The sequence below is a fragment of the Podarcis filfolensis genome (genome assembly GCF_964270895.1).
Source record: "Podarcis filfolensis genome assembly, chromosome: 10".
In the NCBI taxonomy this organism is placed as follows: Eukaryota; Metazoa; Chordata; class Lepidosauria; order Squamata; family Lacertidae; genus Podarcis; species Podarcis filfolensis.
The window spans coordinates 62092834-62114971 of record NC_139612.1 but is presented as its reverse complement, the minus strand read 5'-3'; the positions used below and the strand labels follow the sequence as shown (position 1 = coordinate 62114971).

The 22138-nt window shown below is 46.1% G+C and overlaps 1 protein-coding gene across 6 annotated transcripts in view; it reads left to right on the top strand.

The window, feature by feature from the left end:
• Window positions 1-512: 512 nt before the first annotated feature.
• Window positions 513-22138, top strand: part of LOC310742914 (solute carrier organic anion transporter family member 1A2-like) — a 35934-nt gene continuing 14308 nt past the window's right edge. Inside the window, exons 1-6 of one of the 6 annotated variants that reach the window (XM_083572755.1) lie at window positions 513-541; window positions 12610-12717; window positions 15319-15460; window positions 16428-16560; window positions 18193-18299; window positions 20606-20752. In XM_083572755.1, the coding sequence (XP_083428881.1) occupies window positions 12670-12717; window positions 15319-15460; window positions 16428-16560; window positions 18193-18299; window positions 20606-20752 (577 nt within the window). In that variant the 5' untranslated portion in view covers window positions 513-541; window positions 12610-12669. Of the gene's footprint in view, window positions 542-6129; window positions 6242-6485; window positions 6628-12609; window positions 12718-15318; window positions 15461-15714; window positions 16050-16085; window positions 16225-16427; window positions 16561-18192; window positions 18300-20605; window positions 20753-22138 lie in introns of those variants that run through there. The other 5 variants (XM_083572754.1, XM_083572753.1, XM_083572757.1 and 2 more) reach the window with 5 other exon arrangements.

The following is a 22138-nucleotide window of genomic DNA, read 5'->3' as shown; positions in this document are numbered from 1 at the left end:
TCTTAAAATCCTGCCAATGTTTACAATACATTTGCAAAAACATAATAAACATTCCCCGTTTTTTAAAAAAAATTCTTGTCATGTTGATTTCTGAACTTTCAGTTAGTTTCGCCATTTCAGCATAATCCATTAACTTGGTTTGCCACTCTTCTTTAGTCGGGACTGCTGCTTCTTTCCATCTTTGGGCTAACAGCATTTGAGTGCGGTACCTATTTATCTACTTGGACTGGTGTGCTTTCGAACTGCTAGTTTGGCAGGAGCAGGGACGGAGCAACGGGAGCTCACCCCGTCGCGGGGTTTCGAACCACCGACCTTCTGATCGGCAAGCCCAAGAGGCTCACTGATTTAGACCACTGAGCCACATTGACATTATTTACTCAGCTAGAGCGAAGCAAGTTAAAATGTGAGGCTGCAAATATTTGACAGAAGCCTATCATATAATGGCCGCCACATGCTAGTTAATTTTCAACACGTTGGGAAATAAAAGATCAAAGGCAAAATCAGGAAACTTCATTCCACATGTTCCTAAACAGTCACAGCGGTAAGTGAATGACAGCATCTGTTTTACTAAAGATCTTGAGTGTGGGTTTGTTTTAATATTCAAGTGTGGTTGCTGACAGAGCAAGAAAAAGGGCCATCTCAGCTCTTCTGCCTTTGACTGTGTCACTTGGCGTGCAGAAATCAGAAAACGGTGCAGCTTGCCATGGTGTAGAGATGAACACGATCGTCTGCTAGATTTCTTCATGCCAAGGTGCTGTTACAGGTTTCGTTACACGGTCTGGTTAAAAACTTGGCAACCCTGTTTTTGAAGGGTTCCGTCTGCAGTGCAAAATGTACAGACTCCTGTGGGTTCCGGAATAAGTGATGTTTCTGCAAATTGATTCTCTTGCTCTAGGCAGGTTCAAGCTACACCAGGTAGCACTGCCAGGCCTAGGGCATGCCAACCTGACCTCCTTGTTGCTTGTCTCTTTCCCTGTTGTCGACTTTTTTGGATTGGTTCCATCCATCTGCTCAAAGTGGACTTGGATAGGGTGGAGGGGGGAAGAGGAGCCAGAGGGGCTTGAAATGCACCAAAATGGGGCAGGTTGGCAGAATATGGAGGGGGGAATCGTGACAAGCCCCCTAGAGACCTAGCCCTGGTCTGAGAGCAGAAACAGTAAGAGGTAATCAAATGGATTTCCTGTTAAATGGCAACATATGAAGGTGTACCTGATTAACTAATAGCAGTGATCAATTTACGTGTGACTTACCCATATTTGTTTTGAAAATATTACAGATTTTATCTGTGTTTTAGTAGTGGTTATTTCATGCACACAGACAAAATAGTTTTGCAGATTACAGCTGTGTTTTATCTACAGTTTTATTGTGTACACTGCTTACGAGAGGTCTTGATTAGGCAGCTTAGACAGTGGTACCTCGGGTTACATACGCTTCAGGTTACATACGCTGCAGGTTAGAGACTCCGCTAACCCAGAAATAGTACCTCGGGTTAAGAACTTTGCTTCAGGATGAGAACAGAAATCGTGCGGTGGTGGTGCTGCGGCAGTGGGAGGCCCCATTAGCTAAAGTGGTGCTTCAGGTTAAGAACAGTTTCAGGTTAAGAACGGACCTCCGGAACAAATTAAGGACTTAACCTGATGTACCACTGTATAGCTTTGCACATAAAACAGTGATAATGAGATTATGACAGTCTACCACATTTCCCTTCCCATTCTTCTGTTGGTGGCGGGGTGGGGTGAGGTGAACGTATTTGCCACACCCTCCACCCCTGGAAGAAGAGGAATCATAGAAATGTAGGAGAGACGTTATCTTCTATAGGGGAGCGGTCTGGGCACCACATGGGGGCATTTTGCCCAGTAGGAGAGAAGTGACACTTAGGCTATTTAAGCCTATTTAATCCACATTCCCCCCTCTTTTCTTTCTGGACACCCACCCTCCCACCCTTTCTGCAGTGTGGGGTTTGCTAGCTACCCTTTCTTTTAGGGGACTGAGTAGGATTTTTGGGTAGGGACACAGATTGCCTTGCACTGGAGAGCCAGTGTGGTGTAGTGGTTAAGAGCGGTAGACTCCTAATCTGGTGAACCGGGTTCGCTTCCCCGCTCCTCCACATGCAGCTGATGGGTGACCTTGGGCCAGTCACACTTCTCTGAAGTCTCTCAGCCTCACTCACCTCACAGAGTGTTTGTTGTGGGGCAGGAAGGGAAAGGAGAATGTTAGCCGCTTTGAGACTCCTTTGGGTAGTGATAAAGCGGGATATCAAATCCAAACTCTTCTTCTTCTTCCTTGATTTCACCTACTCCACACTGCTGAGTGCTTCCCATAGGGCTGGAGTAAAGGTAAAGGTAAAGGGAACCCTGACCGTTATGTCCAGTCGCAGACGACTCTGGGGTTGCGGTGCTCATCTCGCTTTACTGGCCCAGGGAGCCGGCGTACAACTTACAGGTCATGTGGCCAGCATGACTAAGCTGATTCTGGCGAACCAGAGCAGCGCACGGAAACACCATTTACCTTCCCACTGGAGCGGTACCTATTTATCTACTTGCACGCTGACGTGCTTTCGAACTGCTAGGTTGGCAGGAGCAGGGACCGAGCAACAGGAGCTCACCCTGTCGCGGTGATTTGAACCGCCAACCTTCTGATCGGCAAGCCCTAGGCTCTGTGGTTTAACCCACAGCGCCACCTGCATCCCTTTCAGGCTGGAGTAGTGTATAGCAATTTGGCTTACTGGCATTTGTTCCAGGCAGGTGAGCAGATTTAAGATAATATGCGGTCAATATCTGAGTCGTTTGGGGCGTTTGGCCTAGTACGTGCATCGGGTTGAATGTCGGCCAATGAACCCAAGGCCTATTCAATGGAAGGGTGGATAGGAGTTTATCAAACCTGGCTGTGTGACCATAGCAAGCTGTAAGCTGGCTCAAGCAATGGGAGTGATTGGATCCTCCCATTTGCTTCGCTCACATGCCCCGGCTTATTTGATTGGACTCCTTGTTCTTGTTCTGTTGACTGGCAGATCCTTCAGCTGTTTGGCGGTTCTGGGAGCCAGGGTGGTGTAGTGGTTAAGAGTGGTAGACTTCTAATCTGGTGAACTAGGTTCGCGTCTCCGCTCCTCCACATGCAGCTGCTGGGTGACCTTGGGCTAGTCACACTTCTTTGAAGTCTCTCAGCGCCACTCACCTCACAGAATGTTTGTTGTGGGGGAGGAAGGGAAAGGAGAATGTTAGCCGCTTTGAGACTCCTTCGGGTAGTGATAAAGTGAGATATCAAATCCAAATCCAAACTCTTCTCTGTCCCAGCTCCTGCCAACCTAGCAGTTTGAAACCATGCCACTGCAAGTAGATAAATAGGTACCGCTGTGGCGGGAGGGTAAACGGCATTTCTGTGCACTCTGGTTTCTGTCACGGTGTTCTGGAGCGGTTTAGTCATGCTGGCCACATGATCCAGAAAGCTGTCTGTGGATAAACACCTGTTTTGTCATGGAGGGATGGTTCTCTTTTATGTTTTGCATTACTCTTTATAGTATACATGGTGCTGTTAAGCTGCCATGCACTTTGAGCTTCAGGAAGGAGCAGGGGTAGAAAGACTCTGATAAAATAAATAAATATTACCACTAGCTAGCACCAATTTCTTTCTTTCCTTTCTGTTCATTATATTCATATTCTTCCCTTCTTTGCAAAGTTGCCCAGGGTAGCAAACACAAAAAGGTGTGTATTGGAGGTGGGGAGATAATAGAATTTAAAATATTGGGGCTCAAAACACAGCTTTCCATAGTTATATAGTTTAAACAATCACACTCAAACAGAAACTTTCCCAAGAGCTAATGCGACTCCTTGAACAGCCAAAGGTTGACCCCCCCTTGCTGTAGACTGAGGAAAGCCTGCAAATAGGTTCCTTAACCTGGGAGACCACATTATGATTTCTGCACAAAGGGGTCCAGCGGCGAATTCAGGTGCCCCCAGACTGGCAGTATTTTGCTGGAAGGATTCTGGGTCATCTTGGAACTTTAGGTGGATTAAAGCTCTGTTGCAAAGTTCAATAAACTTGCTTTGAAAAAAGGGAAAGAAACAAACTTTTTGCCATTTGGAAAAGTGATGGGGAAATGCACTGCAAAGCGTGGGACTGATGAATGATTAACAAGAAGGTTTGTAAAAAAAAACTTGCAGGCAAATGAGGTTGAGTTCAGGATGCAGGGTGATGGCGCTGCTCTGTAACCAAATCAGAATGAATACTTAGTAAAGACCAGACATAAGGTAAAAAGGTTAAGGGCCCCTGGATGGTTAAGTCCAATCAAAGGTGACTATGGGGTTGTGGTGCTCATCTCGCTTTCAGGCCAAGGGAGCCGGCGTTTTTCCACAGACAGCTTTCTGGGTCATGTGGCCAGCATGACTAACCCGCTTCTGACACAACAAAACACCATGACAGAAATCAGAGTGCATGGAAATGCCGTTTACCTTCCCGCCACAGCGGTACCTATTTATCTACTTGCGCTGGTGTGCTTTCAAACTGCTAGGTTGGCAGGAGCTGGGACAGAGCAATGGGAGCTCACTCTTTCGCGGGGATTCAAACCGCCGACCTTCTGATCAGCAAGCCCAAGAGGCTCAGTGGTTTAGACCACAGCGCCACCCTCATCCAGATGTAAGGTCTCTGTGGACTTGTGGTTCTTTTGAGGGTGTCTTCTGCAAAATGCCATTGACATCATAACAGCACAGCTGCGGTGGATTTATAATGGACCGTCCACACACACCATCCTGCTCTATTAGATGTTCTGCGATGCTTCCCCAATTTTATTATGTTATTGCTGTCAGAAGGGGAGCTATAGCACAACCAAAGCGAAACCACAGAAAAACCTGGAGCATTTGTGGTGCGACCATTTTTAGGATTTCAGCGCAGCGTCGTAGCGTGATAGGTGCCTGAGTGTCATGCCACTGGGTGCACAAATTTTGAGGGGGGATGAACCCGGCGCCCCCAAGAAAGCGCCCCCAGTGTAGTGTGGCCCTATGCTCTTCTCTGCCTGCTAAGGTCCACATTGATCAGTCAGGTTCCCCCCTGTGTGGGCAGGCAGACGATTCAGCTTGGCCCGGTTTTGCTCCAGTGGGGGTGAGGTTGCTTTGGCAGTGGTGACCCCCTGCTGAGTGCCTGCACACCTGCCCTGGGTGCCAGCAACGAATGCTATGCCACTGTTTTAGTAGGAAGCTGCAGGACATCATACCCCAGTCCGAAATTAAACAGCATGTATACAACCATTTTTATGGGATGCGGGTGGCGCTGTGGGTTAAACCACAGAGCCTAGGACTTGCCGATCAGAAGGTTGGCGGTTCGAATCCCTGCGACGGGGTGAGCTCCCATTGCTCGGTCCCTGCTCCTGCCCACCTAGCAGTTTGAAAGCACGTCAGCGTGCAAGTAGATAAATAGGTACCACTCTGGCGGGAAGGTAAATGGCATTTCCGTGCGCTGCTCTGGTTCGCCAGAAGTGGCTTAGTCATGCTGGCCACATGACACGGAAGCTGTACGCCGGCTCCCTCAGCCAATAAAGCGAGATGAGCGCCGCAACCCCAGAGTCAGTCACGACTGGACCTAATGGTCAGGGGTCCCTTTACCCCTTTATACAACAATTTTTAGCGGATGCAAAAATTTAGGGTTTTGTAAAGTTTATTATTATTTCATTTTATAATAAAACAGAGGCAAGAGTTGTAAAAACTGTATTGAAAGCAAGATTGTATATGTGCCCTGGTGCCATCATGAAAAGGATGCCTGGAGGAGTCCATAGTGGTGCCCACTCAGCTCTTGTTGGACCCCAACTCCCATCATCCCTGACAATTGGCCATGTTGGCCGGGGCTCATGGGAGTTGTAGTCCAACAGAAGGCACCATATTGGTTGCCCCTGGACTCCAACTGCTGTGCGAGCTTTATGCAAGCAAAGCAAAACAAATGCTCAGTAAAACAGTTCATCTAGAGGAGCCAGTGTTCATTATCTCAGTTTCACTGTGTACATATTTTGCCTTTAATGAGCACATCAGTGCAACATTTTGGATCCTGTTAGGGGTTAATGGCAGTCGACTGGCCAGAACTCAAGGTAATCAAAGACCTGCAGGGATTAAAATTGTTTAGGGAATTACCCAGGACTCAAGTCTTTTTACAAGCTTAGCTGAAAAAGGAAGAGAGAGCAGAGGAGACATTCAGGTAGTGTGTGGTCCGATCCTGGTCTGAAATGGAAACTGAAGCCAAGATGAGTGATAGCATCAAGGTAGGCAATCCAAGGTTTTGCCTAGTTTATTGTCTGAAACGCACTTGCAAGAACAGAGAGGAGAGCTGTAAAGAGAGAGATGACCATATCTTGAAATGGGGCAGTTTTCTGGGTTATTTATTTTGGCTCAAGGTCCCCCTGTTTCTTGTTTCTTTCTTCCGCTCAGCAGGTCACTGCTGAATATAACAAAAGTTTCACTTAGACTTCTTCTAAGAAAGAAGTACATTCAGTCCTGTTCTTTCCCCCCGTTGTCTTGGTTTTGTGTCTCTCGTAAGAGATCCTTTCATTGCTCCAAAACTGCAATGGCTTCATCCCAAAAGAAACTCCGATATGGGTTAGATTTGAGGAGAGAAGCCAATGGATTTGCCACTAACAGGATCACCGAGGTATGGATAGCAATAAAGCCATAAAGATGCCACAAGACGCAAAGAGATGGGAGGGAAGATCAGAATTGTAAATGGGGAGAAAAGTCATCTAATGGGAATGTTAAAAATAAACAATCAGAGCTTTGGGTTGATGCAGAGATGGGAAGCTTGCTTGGCGCAGGGAATATATGATGTTACATTTATCTAGAAAGGACTAGAAGAGTCCTTTTTCAAGAAACATTTTAAAGAATGTTGGGATTTGCAAGATTCTAACTCTCACACACAAAGCCTTTAGGTTGCATGCCATCAAATCCTAGACTGTAGCATGTTTTGGGTTGTTGTTTTGTTTTAGTTTTTTTGCTGGCTCCCTTTGAACTAACAGATCAAGCGATTAAAAGAGTCGCACTGTACAAGCATTCTGAAAATGCTGCTCCCTTTAATGACCTGAAGAAATGTCCAAAATAATTGTGTAACCAGAAGTTCAGGGAAATAAAACACCTGACGTTCTTTTAAAGCATTCCTTGGCACGGAGCTCGCAGGACTTTTGTGTATTGTATTTTCCGGCAAGCAGATTTTCATAACCCACGCTGCAATGGGGATGGTGTATGTGTGGCAGGGGACTGGGGGCATGATATCTCTCCCATGTTGCACCTAAAACTTTTCCTAAAGGAACAGCCAGAACTTCCAAATCGCAGCACTCGGTTTGTAAACTTGAGGGCGCATCGAGTTAACTAGCAAAATGCCGGTCATCATTTTTGTGTGTGTGTAAAGGGGGCTTGAAGCTGCTGAGAGGCAAACTGTACACCTCTGCAAGGCATTGCCATAGAATCAGAGGATCACAGCACCATAGACAACTCTCGGCACATCAAGGACAGAATTTGGTACTATGGCACCTTGTGCTTGCCCAAAATTTGGCGCTCCTCCCCCCCCCCCCGTCCTTGCACCCTGCCAGACTTTGGGAAGGTGGTTTGAGGGCTCTGGTAGGGTCTTAGAGGCCACTGACCTCCTTCCCAATGCTGGGCAAGTATCACCTGGGCTTTGGGAAGGTGATGCGTGGACTCTAGGACCTTAACAGAGCCCTCACGCCTCCTCCCTGTAGCCAAGCAAATGCTTCGCAGGTGCCCTCTCCGCTTGGCGCTCAGTGTGGGCGAACTGGTTGTGCTGCCCCAAAATTACCTCTGTGCTCAGTGCGGGGCCTTCTATGCATGATGGAGGAATGGCACCTCTAATAAACAGCTGTTCAGACGCCACTTAAATATTTCAAGTGAAGGAGAGCCTTGCCAAACAGCTCTTAGCATAGGACATTTTGCCTGATGTTCAACCAAAATCTGCTTCCTTTTACGGCTCCCGCCTCCATTTGCCCTGCTGCTTTCCCTCCGGGAAACTTGATCTTTAGTGCGGAATTGGAACAAAGAGCAGCCGGTTTTCCCTGCAGATTGCTGTTAGCTCTGATTTAGTGCTAAAGAATGGGTTTCCCAGGGGATGGTGGCTGAGCAAAAGCAAAAGCAGGAGAGGAGGGAAGCCAAGAGGCAGAGATGAGGCAGGCTGCTGAAGAAGCCAGGGTGTCACCCCCTTCTGCTGCGACAATCTACCCTGCCCCCAGTCTCTCAGAACCAGAAGAGGTATGAAGAGGGAGGATCAGAGACAGACAAGGCAAAGAAGTCTCAGGTTGCTTGGGAAGGACTTGGGGGAAGAGGAGACTTAGAGAGCTGTGGACAGTGAGGTTCTTCAGTCCTCGCAACTGCCTCATTGAGGCAAGATCCACTGGGAGGATTTGCTATGCCCATTCGGTCTGAACTGTTTTGTTTCTTTGAATAAAGAATTAACTTCATTGAGTTATTGCTGACCTGCTCCTGACTCCTGCCTTGACAGTTGGCAGGGAGTCCCAATGTGCAGGTGCTGCCACATGGAAATATTGATTCTTTACAAAGGCAGAGCAAGTATTACTTGGCACCTGCAACCAGCTCTGCAGATTGAAGCGGTCGAGTGGGTAAGGTAAACTGGTCCCGAGTTGCTAAGAGCTTTACATACCGATAATAACAACTTGAACAAGCAGCTGTCTCTCCTGCAAACCAGCAGACCTTCTCCCCAGAAATTGGCACTGCAGTCTCAAGTTGCCTTCAGCCATCATCTCTCTTTCCTCCTCTCTCCTGTCTCTTCTAAAGTGGAAACTATTGTTTGACAAACCTAGACAGCATCTTAAGAAGCAGAGACATCACCTTGCCAACAAAGGTCCGTATAGTTAAAGCTATGGTTTTCCCAGTAGTGATGTATGGAAGTGAGAGCTGGACCACCAAGAAGGCTGATCGCCAAAGAATTGATGCTTTTGAATTATGGTGCTGGATGAGACTCTTGAGAGTCCCATGGACTGCAAGAAGATCAAACCTATCCATTCTGAAGGAAATCAGCCCTGAGTGCTCACTGGAAGGACAAATCCTGAAGCTGAGGCTCCAATACTTTGGCCACCTCATGAGAAGAGAAGACTCCCTGGAAAAGACCCTGATGTTGGGAAAGATGGAGGGCACAAGGAGAAGGGGACGACAGAGGACGAGATGGTTGGACAGTGTTCTCGAAGCCACCAGCATGAGTTTGACCAAACTGCAGGAGGCAGTGAAAGACAGGAGTGCTTGGTGTGCTCTGGTCCATGGGGTTACGAAGAGTCAGACACGACTAAACGACTAAACAACAACATTGTTTGATTCTCATTCACAATCCTGTGCCCTCCCCTTCCCAACACCCAGCTCTGATAGGTATCTTATCGCTCAAACTCAACAGACAGATGGCCAACTAACTCCCAATCATTAGCTCTCCTCCCCTGACCATTATAGGCTATTATCCTTACAGCAGGGTTATGGGATGCCACCTCACATCTTTTTCAGGGGGATCTGAAACTTCCCCACTTCTTTTCAAGGAATGTAATTGAACCTAACCTTAAATAAAGCTATCCCACTTCCTTTTCCTCTTCTTCCTACGTCAAGCAGCTCCCAGCAAACAGAAAAGCCAGCAGAAGCCGTTATGCTTTTGGACTAAATAAGAGAATGAACTTGTATTGTTGAGAGAGAGAGAGAGGATCTCGAATGTATTGAGTCCAGAGATGTGCGTGGATTTTGTATTTTAATCCAGAATAAAGAATCTCGGTGTGCTTATTTAGGCAAGAATTTGCAGGATCAGGGACACGGGTGGCACTGTGGTCTAAACCACAGAGCCTAGGGCTTGCTGATGGGAAGGTCGGCAGTTCAAATCCCTGCGAGGGGGTGAGCTCCTGTTGTTTGGTACCAGCTCCTGCCCACCTAGCAGTTTGAAAGCACGTCAAGTGCAAGTAGATAAATAGGTACCGCTCCAGTGGGAAGGTAAATGGTGTTTCCGTGCACTGCTCTGGTTCGCCAGAAGCGGCTTAGTCATCATGACCACATGACCTGGAAGCTGTCTGCAGACAAATGCCAGCTCCCTTGGCCTATAGAGCGAGATGAGCGCACAACCACAGAGTCGTCTGTGACTGGACCTAATGGTCAGGGGTACCTGCAGGATCAAGACATGGAGAAAATAGAGCCGTTTCAGCAGTGTACATGCTTTGAAGCTCAGCATATTTCCTGTCTCTTTCTGGGTGGGGGTCTCTGCGCACATATTAAGATTAGTGATGAACACATTGAGCCCAGTATAATTTGCAATGTGCCTGTTGAATTACAAATCCACTGGCATAAACTTGGATGGAAATTAGGAACAGAGAAAGCTGCCTTATACTGAGCCAACCTGCTGTCTCATCAAGATTCTTGTGAGTTTGGACAGGATGTGTTTGTGTTGCGCTGTATGCCTCAGCCCCCTTCTAATTCCTGAATCCAGCAAGGGTTAAAATCTAATGGAGGATACAATTGTTGGAATCGCCAGGCCAGCTCCTTGGTGACTTAATGGTCCTCTAAGTATGGGTAACAAAGGAAGTGGCTTTGTGCCAGAGGTGTGTGTGTGAGAGAGCTGGGCTAGAAGCAAGGATGCAGGCAGAAACCAGAGCGGGAGAGACATGCTTGATTTATGCTTGAATCCAAGGCTGTGGCTATGGGAAAAGCAAGACCTTCTTGGGGCCTCAGGGTCTTCATAGGCTAAGGTTGTATATGTGTGTAAATAAACTATATAGCCTAAAAACACTACCATCTCCCTCATTCCAGGGAAACCGAATCCCGGGTAAGTGCCTGGAAGCTCTGGAATTGTAAACTGCCTGGAGATTGGGGTAGCATGCAACAATATACTGGCAGGGTTTCAGACAGGGGGCACTGTCCATCACTGAAGTTCCACTGGTGCAACAGACCGATGGAATGCTCTCTTCATCATTTGCCCCTTCCACCCCTCCATGCACCCTCCAAATCAGGTCCAGTTTCTGGGACCCTCTGAAGTAGTTTGTGGAAGCAGGAAGCAGGAGGAGAGGAACTGGAGGTCTCCTTGGGCAAGCAAAACTCTGCCTTCACAGTGTTAGATGCAACCCAGCCCAACCTAGAGATGCTGGAGACCTTGAACTTGAGACCTTCTGCTATGAAGTTGTTTGTTACCACCAGATTTCAAAGTGTCTGAATTATTGCACATCACCAAAGTGCATCTGGGGAATGTGGCGTGCACAATGCAACATTCTTTCCCAACACATGCATCACGGTATCATGGCATTTTATGATCGGCTGTGATCTCATGTTGTTTGCTCATAATCTCATTGTTTCAAACTAAGAAAATGTTTTAAAAAATCATTGGATCAGGGCTCACAATGCTTTGAAGAATTATGAAACTACAGAGTTGACTTATGAATGCGCTAGTTTTTGAGTGGCATCATTAATCAATGGGTTGTCGCTGATGCTAGTGGCACTCAGAGTAGACCTATGGAAATAAATGGATATGGCCAACTTAGGTTCATTATTTTCAGTGGGTCTGCTTTGAGTAGTTGGATATAACCCAATGTGTTTAGCTATATATCTCTATTTGCCTATATTGTCATATTCAGGAATAATGATTTGATTAGTTTACTCAAAGGATCATTTTACTCCATATGTGTCCACACAATCTCTTTGATCTGCAGAATTGGCACTTTTCCAAGTGAGGCCCTGAGGACCGGCTGCCTTCCTTTGTAGTTTATAAAAGCAAACCAACATTGGTGGCTGCCCTTTTTTACTACAATAAATAGTTCTGGTATGATTCCTTCTAGCTGGAAGAGAGTAGTAGTAGCAGTCATGCCCATTTTTAAAAAGATTCAAGCCAATGACCAAGGAAATTATAGACCTATCAGCTTGCTGTCAATTACAGTGGTACCTCAGGTTACATACGCTTCAGGTTACATACGCTTCAGGTTACATACTCCGCTAACCCAGAAATAGTGCTTCAGGTTAAGAACTTTGCTTCAGGTTGAGAACAGAAATCGTGCTCCGGCGGCGCGGCAGCAGCAGGAGGCCCCATTAGCTAAAGTGGTGCCTCAGGTTAAGAACAGTTTCAGGTTAAGTACGGACCTCCGGAACAAATTAAGTACTTAACCCGAGGTACCACTGTATGGGTATTTATGCATGAACCAAGATCAATAGTTTCTCTGTGTCCTACGTACATCAGGTGTGCCTAAGAACCCAATCCTATGCATGTTTTCAGACGTCAATCCCATTGATTTCACTGTAGATTATTTCCAGGTAGGTAAACTGAAAGCACCATGCATCCATAAGCAGTTTCCTGTATATGCAAGCTGTCTGACTGATGAGTCCCTGTTGCTTATCGGGAGGCAAGAGGTGGCAGGGAAGTCATCACAGTGCAAACACACTGGCGGGAGCATTGGATTGGCTTCGATGATGGGTTTGCACCTCGCTGACTTCCCTGCCACCTCATCCCACCCAGTAAACAATAGCTACCCACATGCAGGGAATGTAGTTTATTAGCTGTGTACCCCATCACCCCACCCGCAAACTGTTTTTGCATACCACTCTATAGTATTTTTAAACTTAGTCTTGTTATGACCCGTACGCTTCTTTTCATCTTTTCCTTTAAAAGGATGCTGGGACAGATACAAATAACCACAAGGAAGATTCTGCAGCCGATTCAAAAAGCACAATGAGAGGAGCTAAGGAGCCATCTATATTCTGTCTGACCAAGCTGAAGGTAAGAAAAATGCTATGATTCTTTTGTCAATTAAAAACTCATTCGTTGTGGATGGATCTGCGCAGACCCCTTAAGAAAATTGCTGAGCACCTAGGAAGGTTGGTTGACTTTCCTTTAAATCCTGTAAATTAATGAATACTGTTGAGTTTCCGCCTCCTTTGCAGAGAAGAGATGCCCTTTGCATAATTTACACACAGATGGCTGTGTGACCATTATCCAAATACCTGAGCACATAGAAATTGGATCCGACGGCATGTTAAAGGGGAGAAAGGCAGACGTCTGTTATCTGCCCTCCTATCTCAATTAAGCAGCATGAAGCAGAACAGTCAGTGTGGGCTAGATAATCCAAGAAAACTTGCAGTACTCAACCCAAAGATTCTAATTTAAGATACTCATTAACAATTCAAGAGCAAAGCAAGCGAGGAAAATGGTAATTGTATTAACATAAATCAAGCAGCATTTGCTAACCAGCCCTTACATTGGATAGGTAAAGGTAAAGGGACCCCTGACCGTTAGGTCCAGTCGTGACCGACTCGGGGTTGCAGCGCTCATCTCGCTCTATAGGCCGAGGGAGCCCGCGTACAGCTTCCGGGTCATGTGGCCAGCATGACTAAGCCGCTTCTGGCGAACCAGAGCAGCGCGCGGAAACGCCGTTTACCTTCTCGCTGGAGCGGTACCTATTTATCTACTTGCACTTTGACGTGCTTTCGAACTGCTAGGTTGGCAGGAGCCGGGACCGAGCAATGGGAGCTCACCCCGTCGCGGGGATTCGAACCGCCGACCTTCTGATTGGCAAGCCTAAGAGGCTCAGTGGTTTAGACCACAGCGCCACCTGCGACCACCCGCATACATTGGATAGACAAGGAGTGAGGAACTCTTCACAACCAAGGGCCACATTCTTTGATTGGTAACTTTCCCATGAGCCACATGCTGACTGTGGGCAGGGCCAGAGGCAAAAGTTGGTGGAACCTTGGCTGTGGTCCTTCTTACTTTATATGGTAGGCTGGTCCCATTGGGACCAGTGGGGTGGAAGGCAGGGAATAGATGGAGCCAGAACCAATTGTAGATGGAGCCACCTCAACCTAGTGTTGCCTGCCTCCTTTACATGGTGCAAGACTGAAGCCAAGACTATGCCTGCCCTAGACTGGTTGTAAGTAAGACGGCAGGTAGGCACAGGCTGGATTTACTTGTTTAGTATAAAAGTTGGGCTTCTAACCATTTGTGTCCATAAGCCTTAGCTCATCTTTTAATCCCCCCCCTTTATCCTTTAATTTGTTTATATGAGAAAACCAGAGGAAGGAGCAAAGACCACAGTTTATCCGGTTTCCTTAAGGGCACCGCTTCTCGAGATTTAAGTGCTTGGCATCGACTCCATAGGCATGGGATAAAGGAAGAGAAGGACAGCCGACTGAATTGTGTTCTGGGTGTCAGGTTTATGGTCTGTCTGTGGTCCCAAGCAGAACTAATGGGATTAAGGCTTATCAGTACTGGATTTCCATGGCCTCTTTAAGTCTTGGGATTAAACATGACACTGTTGTTTCTCACTTTGTGTCAAGTAGATCCAGGGTCGTTCTCAGTGTCCTATTAGGGAGGACAGGAAAGGGGGCAACATAACACAGAGAGAAAGGGTCAATCAGACTCAGAGAGAAGAGGTAATTTTGCATGCACACATGGAAGGGGGCCATCACACACATGGGGAATGAAGCAATCACATACCAAGAAAAGGGCAATTTCACATATACCTATGGAAATTGTTCACATGCACAGAGAAAAGGGTAGGTAATTGCATACACATGCACACTCACACTCACAGAGCTTGCCAACCGTCAGGAGCAGGTCAGAAATAAAGCCACTGCTGTCAGTAAAGTTATTCAAAGAAACCCTGTGATCACAGCAACTCTTCCCATTAGGTCTTGCCTCAAGGAGAAAGTTGCAAGAACTGAAGGGCCACACTTTCCCAGCACTCTCGAAGGCTCCTCCTCCTCAGGCTCTGTCGCCTTGTCTCTCTTTGCTCTGCCCTCTTCATTCCTCTTCTGGTTCTGGGAGGAGGTGAGCTGGTCACACCAGGAGGGGGAGATTCCCTGGCCTCTTCAGCAGTGTGCCTCCTCTCTGCCTCTTGACCCCCCTCTGCTTCTGCCTCTGATTCTGAACTGCTCTCTGCCATAGTCTCTTCCTCCTCACTAAACCCTGTTGCCTCTTCAACTTCTAACACCTCCTCCTCCCATTCTGCTCCCTCTTCTCCCTCTGGCCACTCATTTTCTGCCCCTGGCTCTAAGCCTTCTTCCCCTGAGGGTTCCCCAGCTGGTGTCTCCCACCATTCCTTTGCATCCACCCAGCCCATGACATTGACCATCAAGATTTGCAAGTGTTGCAAGATTTGTGTGTGCATGTGCCTAACCTCATTCCATTTGGCTACGACTGGATGGAGTCAGAGGTGGAGCATGTGAATATTCTTGCCCCTTTCCATACCTTTCCACCCTAAATTGCACGATAACATTTACACCAGGCCTTCGTTTTGCAATTTCAAGAGCTTGACGATCTTTGAATCCACCTAACAAGGTCCTATTGTTGATTTAATGAGTTCTCCACATTCTCTTCTAGGTCTTTCTGGTGTCGCTATCTTTTGCTTATCTCGCCAAGACCATGTCTGGGGCTTACATGAACAGCATGCTCACACAGATTGAACGGCGGTTCAACATCCCTGCCTCGTTGGTCGGTGTGATAAACGGAAGCTTTGAAATGGGTATGCAAGTGAAAAGGTTGAAGAGAATTCAACCATAGCTTAACAGGCATGTCTAAATGCATAGAAAGACCAATCCAGGAATAGTGGACATCCTTTTTTCCTGGCAAGGTCCACATCCCTTCAGTTGTAACCTGTTGAGGGCCACATGCCTTTGATTGGCAGAATCAGAGCAATGATAGGTGGAGCTAGAGACAAAAGTCTTCTGAGGTATCTAGAATAAAGACCACTCTGCTTTTATCTTCACCATGGCTACCTTGCATTCCCAAACTTACACAAGTCTTTACAGAAGTAAATCCCATTGAGAATGATGGGGGATCACTCTCAAAAGTATATGCAGGGTGTATAAAAAGATTAGTACAACAGACCAATAGAGCTACTGTTCTAGAAAAGAAATGAAAGCTCACTTTAGTGAGCTACATGCTAGGACTGTGCAACTCAGAAAAGCCCAACCTTGAACTGAATTGAGACAATTTGGGATGAATCCAGATCAGGTTGAAGAAAGTCTGGATTGTTCTGGAGCAGGTTGGATTGACCCGAATCGATCCAGAGTAATTGGTAGCTCAAAACACTCTCTCCGAGAGTCAGACAGGTTGTCACCAAATTGTTACAAAGCGTGAGAATAATGCCTTATTAGGAGAACACTATTAGCTCATTCAATGGCTAGTAGCCACGACTGCTATGTTCTTCATCCACATTCAAAGGCAGTATGCTTCTGAATATGAATTGCTGGAAACTGCAGGAGGGGAAAGTGCACTTGCACTCGGGTCCTGCTTGCACATAAGAAACAGAATCCCCATCCTGGATCCAACAAGATTGTGGAGGAAACTTCAAGGGGAGCAATTGGATGAGGTGTTTAGGGCAGCCAAATATCTTGGACTGCCTTTGCCTAACTCTCCTACTGAGACTCATGGGACTGAAGGGTGAATAACTTTGGATGGATGATAGTCTATGTTCTCTATTTCCACAGGCAACTTGCTGGTGATACCTTTTGTGAGCTACTTGGGATCAAAACTCCACAGACCACGCATGATCGCTATTGGTTGCATAGTTATGGGTTTCGGATGTTTTCTGATAGCGCTACCTCATTTCTTGATGGGAAGGTAAATCCCATTACTCATACTTCCGAGGTATACCTGTCTATGTGCTCCTGTTGGAACCTTGGGTCCTTCTCCTTGAAATAACACGGAATATGCAACCCCACCCCATTCATCCCATGCACACCTGAACATCAAATTAAAGGAGAAGAATTAAGAAATAAATCTGCAGAAACAGTTAGTAAGGGGCCTCTGATTAATAAGATTTTAATTGTAATAGTGTTTTGATGGTGGGAGAGTTGTATGTATTTGTATAATATCAGTGTAAACATTTAAGAAATGCATTTGCAGACGTTATTTGAAAGGTATCTTTAATACGAGTTTTTTGGGGGGAAGTTGTATGCTTGTTGGTATCTGTCTCTCTTGAGAGCAATTGATTGCTCTCCCCAAGTTGAAGGCAAACAGCTCCAGAATCACAGCACCTGCTGTGGTTGCAGAGACTGGTAACTCACCACTGCTGCCTCCCATCTTCTTTTTGCTGCATTAGCAGCACAGAAGCAGTTTGATTATGGAAGCAGAGAGAATGAACAATGTCCCAGAACACAGCACATCACAAGAGAAAATACCGTATTGGCCTGAATATAAGCCGCACGTATTTTTTCTCCAAATTCCGACTGTGAAAATTTAAAGTGCGGCTTATATTCAGAACCGAGCTCTGCACACACACCTTCTGGCACTACCACCCTGAACAGGGGATGGGGCAGCCAGCGCTGGCTTGGGGAGGTAGTGCCAGGAAGCAGGTGCACAGCGTGCTCAGAACCAAGCGCTGGCGCTGGCTTAGGGAGCAGGGCGTCAGCCACCCCCCATTCAGGGCAGTAGTGCCGGGAGGTGGGCCGCACCCACAAATAAGCCTTGAATTTTAAAGTTGCAGCTTATTTGTGGGTGCATCTTATATTTGGGCCAATACAGCTTATGGAATGTTTGCACATAATGCAGGGAGTTGCACAGGTGGTTTTTGAAGGCTGATGCAAAAGCATGTGGAACTACCAACAGATCATTGCAGCCAATCATCCAAAGGGATCTTCTCAGTTATGGATCTTCTCAGTTTTGCACCCCCTCGATTTGGCACCTATGGGGGTAACTGTCCATGCCATCCTAAATGCAGTGCTGGTTTTACCAGATAGGTTTCCTGGAAGATGGGCACCTGAACATAGCTGATCAGTAAATCCAGTTTTTCCCCCCTTAAAAAATGTTTAGGGGTCCTTTCATTTTGACTCAAGAAAATCACCATTTTATAGTTCAAATCAGGAAAAATAAATACAGTAAATGGACAAAAGTACAAAGATTCACAAAATGCCTAGGAGTATGTGTCCCCCTGCGTCCCCCCAGAAAAAAATACTGAGTAAATCTGTATAAAAGGATGCTACTCTCATCACCCATAACTACCGATCTGTTTCTGTAATGTGTAGCCACAAGAACATTGGAAGCTACCATATACCCCATCAGAACATTGATCTGTTTAGCTCAGTATTATCTATTCATGACTGGCAAGAACTCTCCAGGGTCTGAGACAGAGAATCTCTCCCTACCAGACCTGGAGACACCAGGGAATGAACCTGGGACCTTCTGCATGCAATGCAAATGGTCTGCAAATGAGCCACACTCATTTCATGTGTTCATTTTATTCTGACTCCACAGGTACCGCTATGAAAACTCTCTTTCTGTATCTGAAAATTCTTCAACCATAGCTGTTTGCCTTGCAAATCATAGCCAGTTTTCCATGGCGACTGAACAACCCTCAGAAGGTGAGGTTCCTTCCTAGATTCATTTCTCACTGTCTTTCTTTCTACTGTACAGTGGAACCTCGGGTTAAGTACTTAATTCGTTCCGGAGGTCCGTACTTAACCTGAAACTGTTCTTAACCTGAAGCACCACTTTAGCTAATGGGGCCTCCTGCTGCTGCTGCACCGCTGGAGCACGATTTCTGTTCTCATCCTGAAGCAAAGTGCTTAACCTGAAGCACTATTTCTGGGTTAGCGGAGTCTGTAACCTGAAGCGTATGTAACCTGAAGCGTATGTAACCCAAGGTACCACTGTATTACCTTTGTAGATGTCAGCTTTTCTCGTGTTTTTGATTCCTACTCTACCTGCGTCTAGGGATGGCCAAATCTGCCATTTTGGGTTTCTCTTGTTTTCTCCAGCCTTTTCCAGTCTTCAGCTGAGCTCTCCACATTTCTACACCCATTTGCATTTTTTAATTTAAAAAAATGTCCTCATGAGAATCCAGCATTTTTGTGCTAATTTCTCCTGCTATACATACACATGTTTCTGCACAATTTTGCCTAATGTATACATTTTGAACATGCCATTTCCCCTAAAAGAATGCATCGTTGTATGTCATAGTCACTGATGTATGCATTTATATGCAGACTTTACCACAGTAAATGCGTTTTTGAACATATCACTTGGCTGGAAAACTGCCCTGCAAAATTCAGTCTATTGTTTCAGAAAATGCGAATTTGGTTAGGTCGACTTTAAATGAGAACTGAATCATATTTCTCACCTACCTTCCTGTGTGACTGGTGGCTGAGAGTTGGGATGGGTGTGGGGACAGACAGTGCCATAGCACCAGCACACATATTTTCTTTGTGTGTGATTCAACGGCTCCACTGCAGGGCTCAGGTTATTTTGCCGCCTGAAGACTTAACCCCATAAAATAACTCAGACACTCCAAGTGTCCTATTTTACAGGGACAGTCCTGGCTTTACAGAAGCCATCCCATTTTTTTATTTCATCCTGGAATGTGCAGGTTTTCCTTAGAACATCCCTATTTTCATCGGAGAAATGTTGGAGGGTATGGAGTTATGCGACCCCTGAGCCAAGGAGATAAATAATGATACAACGTTTAGAAGATATCTGAAAAGAGTTTTTTTAAAAAAAATATTAAACGTTTAAAGCTTTGTTATGTTTTTATATATGTTGGAAGCCACCCCGAGTGGCTGAGGGCAACGCAGTCAGATGAGCAGGGTATATACAGGTATATATATATATATATATATATATATATATATATATATATATATATATATATATATATAATTATTATCATGGAATAGAACGTCCCTATTTTCATTGGAGAAATGTTGGAGGGTATGCTAAGCCAATGGAAGCCAGATTGCCAGTGACCTCCTTAGGAGAGAGATGGAGAAGATGCTCCTGCACTCCAAATGCCACCAGCCACAGTCAGCATGACCCCACTGGCAATAATAATAATAATAATAATAATAATAATAATAATAATAATATACCTGTATATTATTATCAGGTATACCGGTCCTGTATGCCTGAAGGAGCGTCTCCACCCCCATCATTCAGCCTGTACACTGAGATCCAGTGCCGAGGGCCTTCTGGCGGTTCCCTCATTGTGAGCAGCTCTGTTCTTAATATTTAACGCTGTATTTTTTTAACACTCGATTGGGAGCTGCCCAGAGTGGCTGGGGAAACTCAGACAGATGGGCGGGATATATTTATATATATTTATACCCCGCCCATTTGGGCTGGGTTTCCCCAGCCACTCTGGGTGGCTCCCAACAGAATATTAAAAACACGATAAAACATCAAACATTAAAAACTTCCCTAAACAGGGCTGCCTTCAGTTATCTTTTAAAAATAAGATAGCTGCTTATTGCCTTGACATCTGATGGGAGGGCGTTCCACAGGGTGGAAGCCACTATTGAGAAGGCCCTCTGCCTGGTTCCCTGTAACCTCACTTCTTGCAATGAGAGAACCACCAGAAGGCCCTTGGCGCTGGATCTCAGTGTCCAGGCTGAACGATGGGGGTGGAGACGCTCCTTCAGGTATACAGGCAAGGGATGATGGAAGTCCAGCAACATTCTGGGAGGCCACAAGTTCTCTGCTTCTGCCCTAGCACAGGTATGGGGGAAGTAAAACAATATGCCACACAATCAGCTGATTTAACTTCTGAATTCAGGGACAGGAACGAGTCACCTTGCCAGGAGCATCTGGTTACGGATGAATGGGGAGCATTAAAGTATTTCATTACCGGCAAAAATCCTCCATGGAGATTTTCCTTTCTTTCTTTTATGCCCAGAATGTCGAAAACAGGCTGGATCCTTGATGTGGGTTTTTGTGCTGGTGGGAAACATCATCCGGGGAGTTGGTGAAACTCCCATCGCGCCTTTGGGGATTTCGTATGTGGAGGATTTCGCAAGGACAGAAAACTCTCCTTTCTACATCGGTAAACCTGAAAAAGACCCATCCTCAGTATTGTGTGTTGGATTTAAAAATCAAACCAAGCTCTTATATACACTTGGACCACATGCACGGCATACATTTTAAGCAGAAAGATGATGCTTTAAGCAACCATAGCTTCCCCCAAAGAATTCTGGGAGCTGTGATTTGTCAAGGATGCTGAATGTTGTTAGAAGACCCCTATTCCTCTCACAAGTGTTTAGAGAGGAGTTGAATCAATCCCTATTCCAAGGGATCTCTGGGAACTGTAGCTCTGTGAGGAGAACAGGGGTTGCCTGACAACTCTCAGCACCCTACAGTTCCCAGAATTATTTTGGTGAAGTTTAAGGGACGCAGGTGGCGCTGTGGGTTAAACCACAGAGCCTAGGACTTGCCGATCAGAAGGTCGGCTGTTCGAATCCCCGCGACGGAGTGAGCTCCCGTTGCTCGGTCCCTGCTCCTGCCAACCTAGCAGTTCGAAAGCACATCAAAGTGCAAGTAGATAAATAGGTACCGCTCCGGCAAGAAGGTAAATGGCGTTTCCATGCGCTGCTCTGGTTTGCCACATGACCCGGAAGCTCTATGCTGGCTCCCTCGGCCAATAAAGATGAGCGCCGCAACCCCAGAGTCGGTCACGACTGGACCTAATGGTCAGGGGTCCCTTTACCTTTACCTATGGCCGCTTAAAGTGGCATTAAAGAGCTTTATGGTGTGGATTGGTTTCTTCCATAGAGTCATCCTGGCTTTGGATCAAAAGGGAGACTACAAATGCCTTAGAAAAAGTACATTTTTGGGGGATGCTCATGGTGCAGTCCTCTGCATATTTATTCAGAAGGCAAATCCCACTCAGTGGAAATTGATCATTTGGAGCAGGTGAAGATATACCTCTTTACCCTGGCTTTTAATGCTTGAGGTATATATTGCCATGACCCACCTTATTTTTATCAGTGTAAGTTGTGTTTTAATGGTGTAACTTGCGCTGGGACCTTAAGGTCAACAGAGGGCAATAAATAAACGAATAAAGAATACATAAATGTTGGAGCCATGGATGGTGCTTTCCCACAGATGGTGTATACCACAGATTCTGTGTCGCTTCCCTCTCCCAATAGCCAGCCAGCATTCTGTGCATGTTGTGCTGTTCTGGTTCCAGACTGAAATATACTCAAAGTCAAGAGTGGATTTCATGCTCTTTATTCAGCTCATAGTGGTGAGGAGGAATGGAAGTTCCCCCAGAATGTCTGCTTTATATACATTATTTACACAATGGGCCCCACGTGATTGGCTACTTCCGGGATTCACCTGTAGGCCAATCAGGTTGCGGATTCACTTCCACCTGGAGCTGGATTGGGCGGCTCCTGTGGACCAATCAGACTGCTGCATTCTGAATCCTATT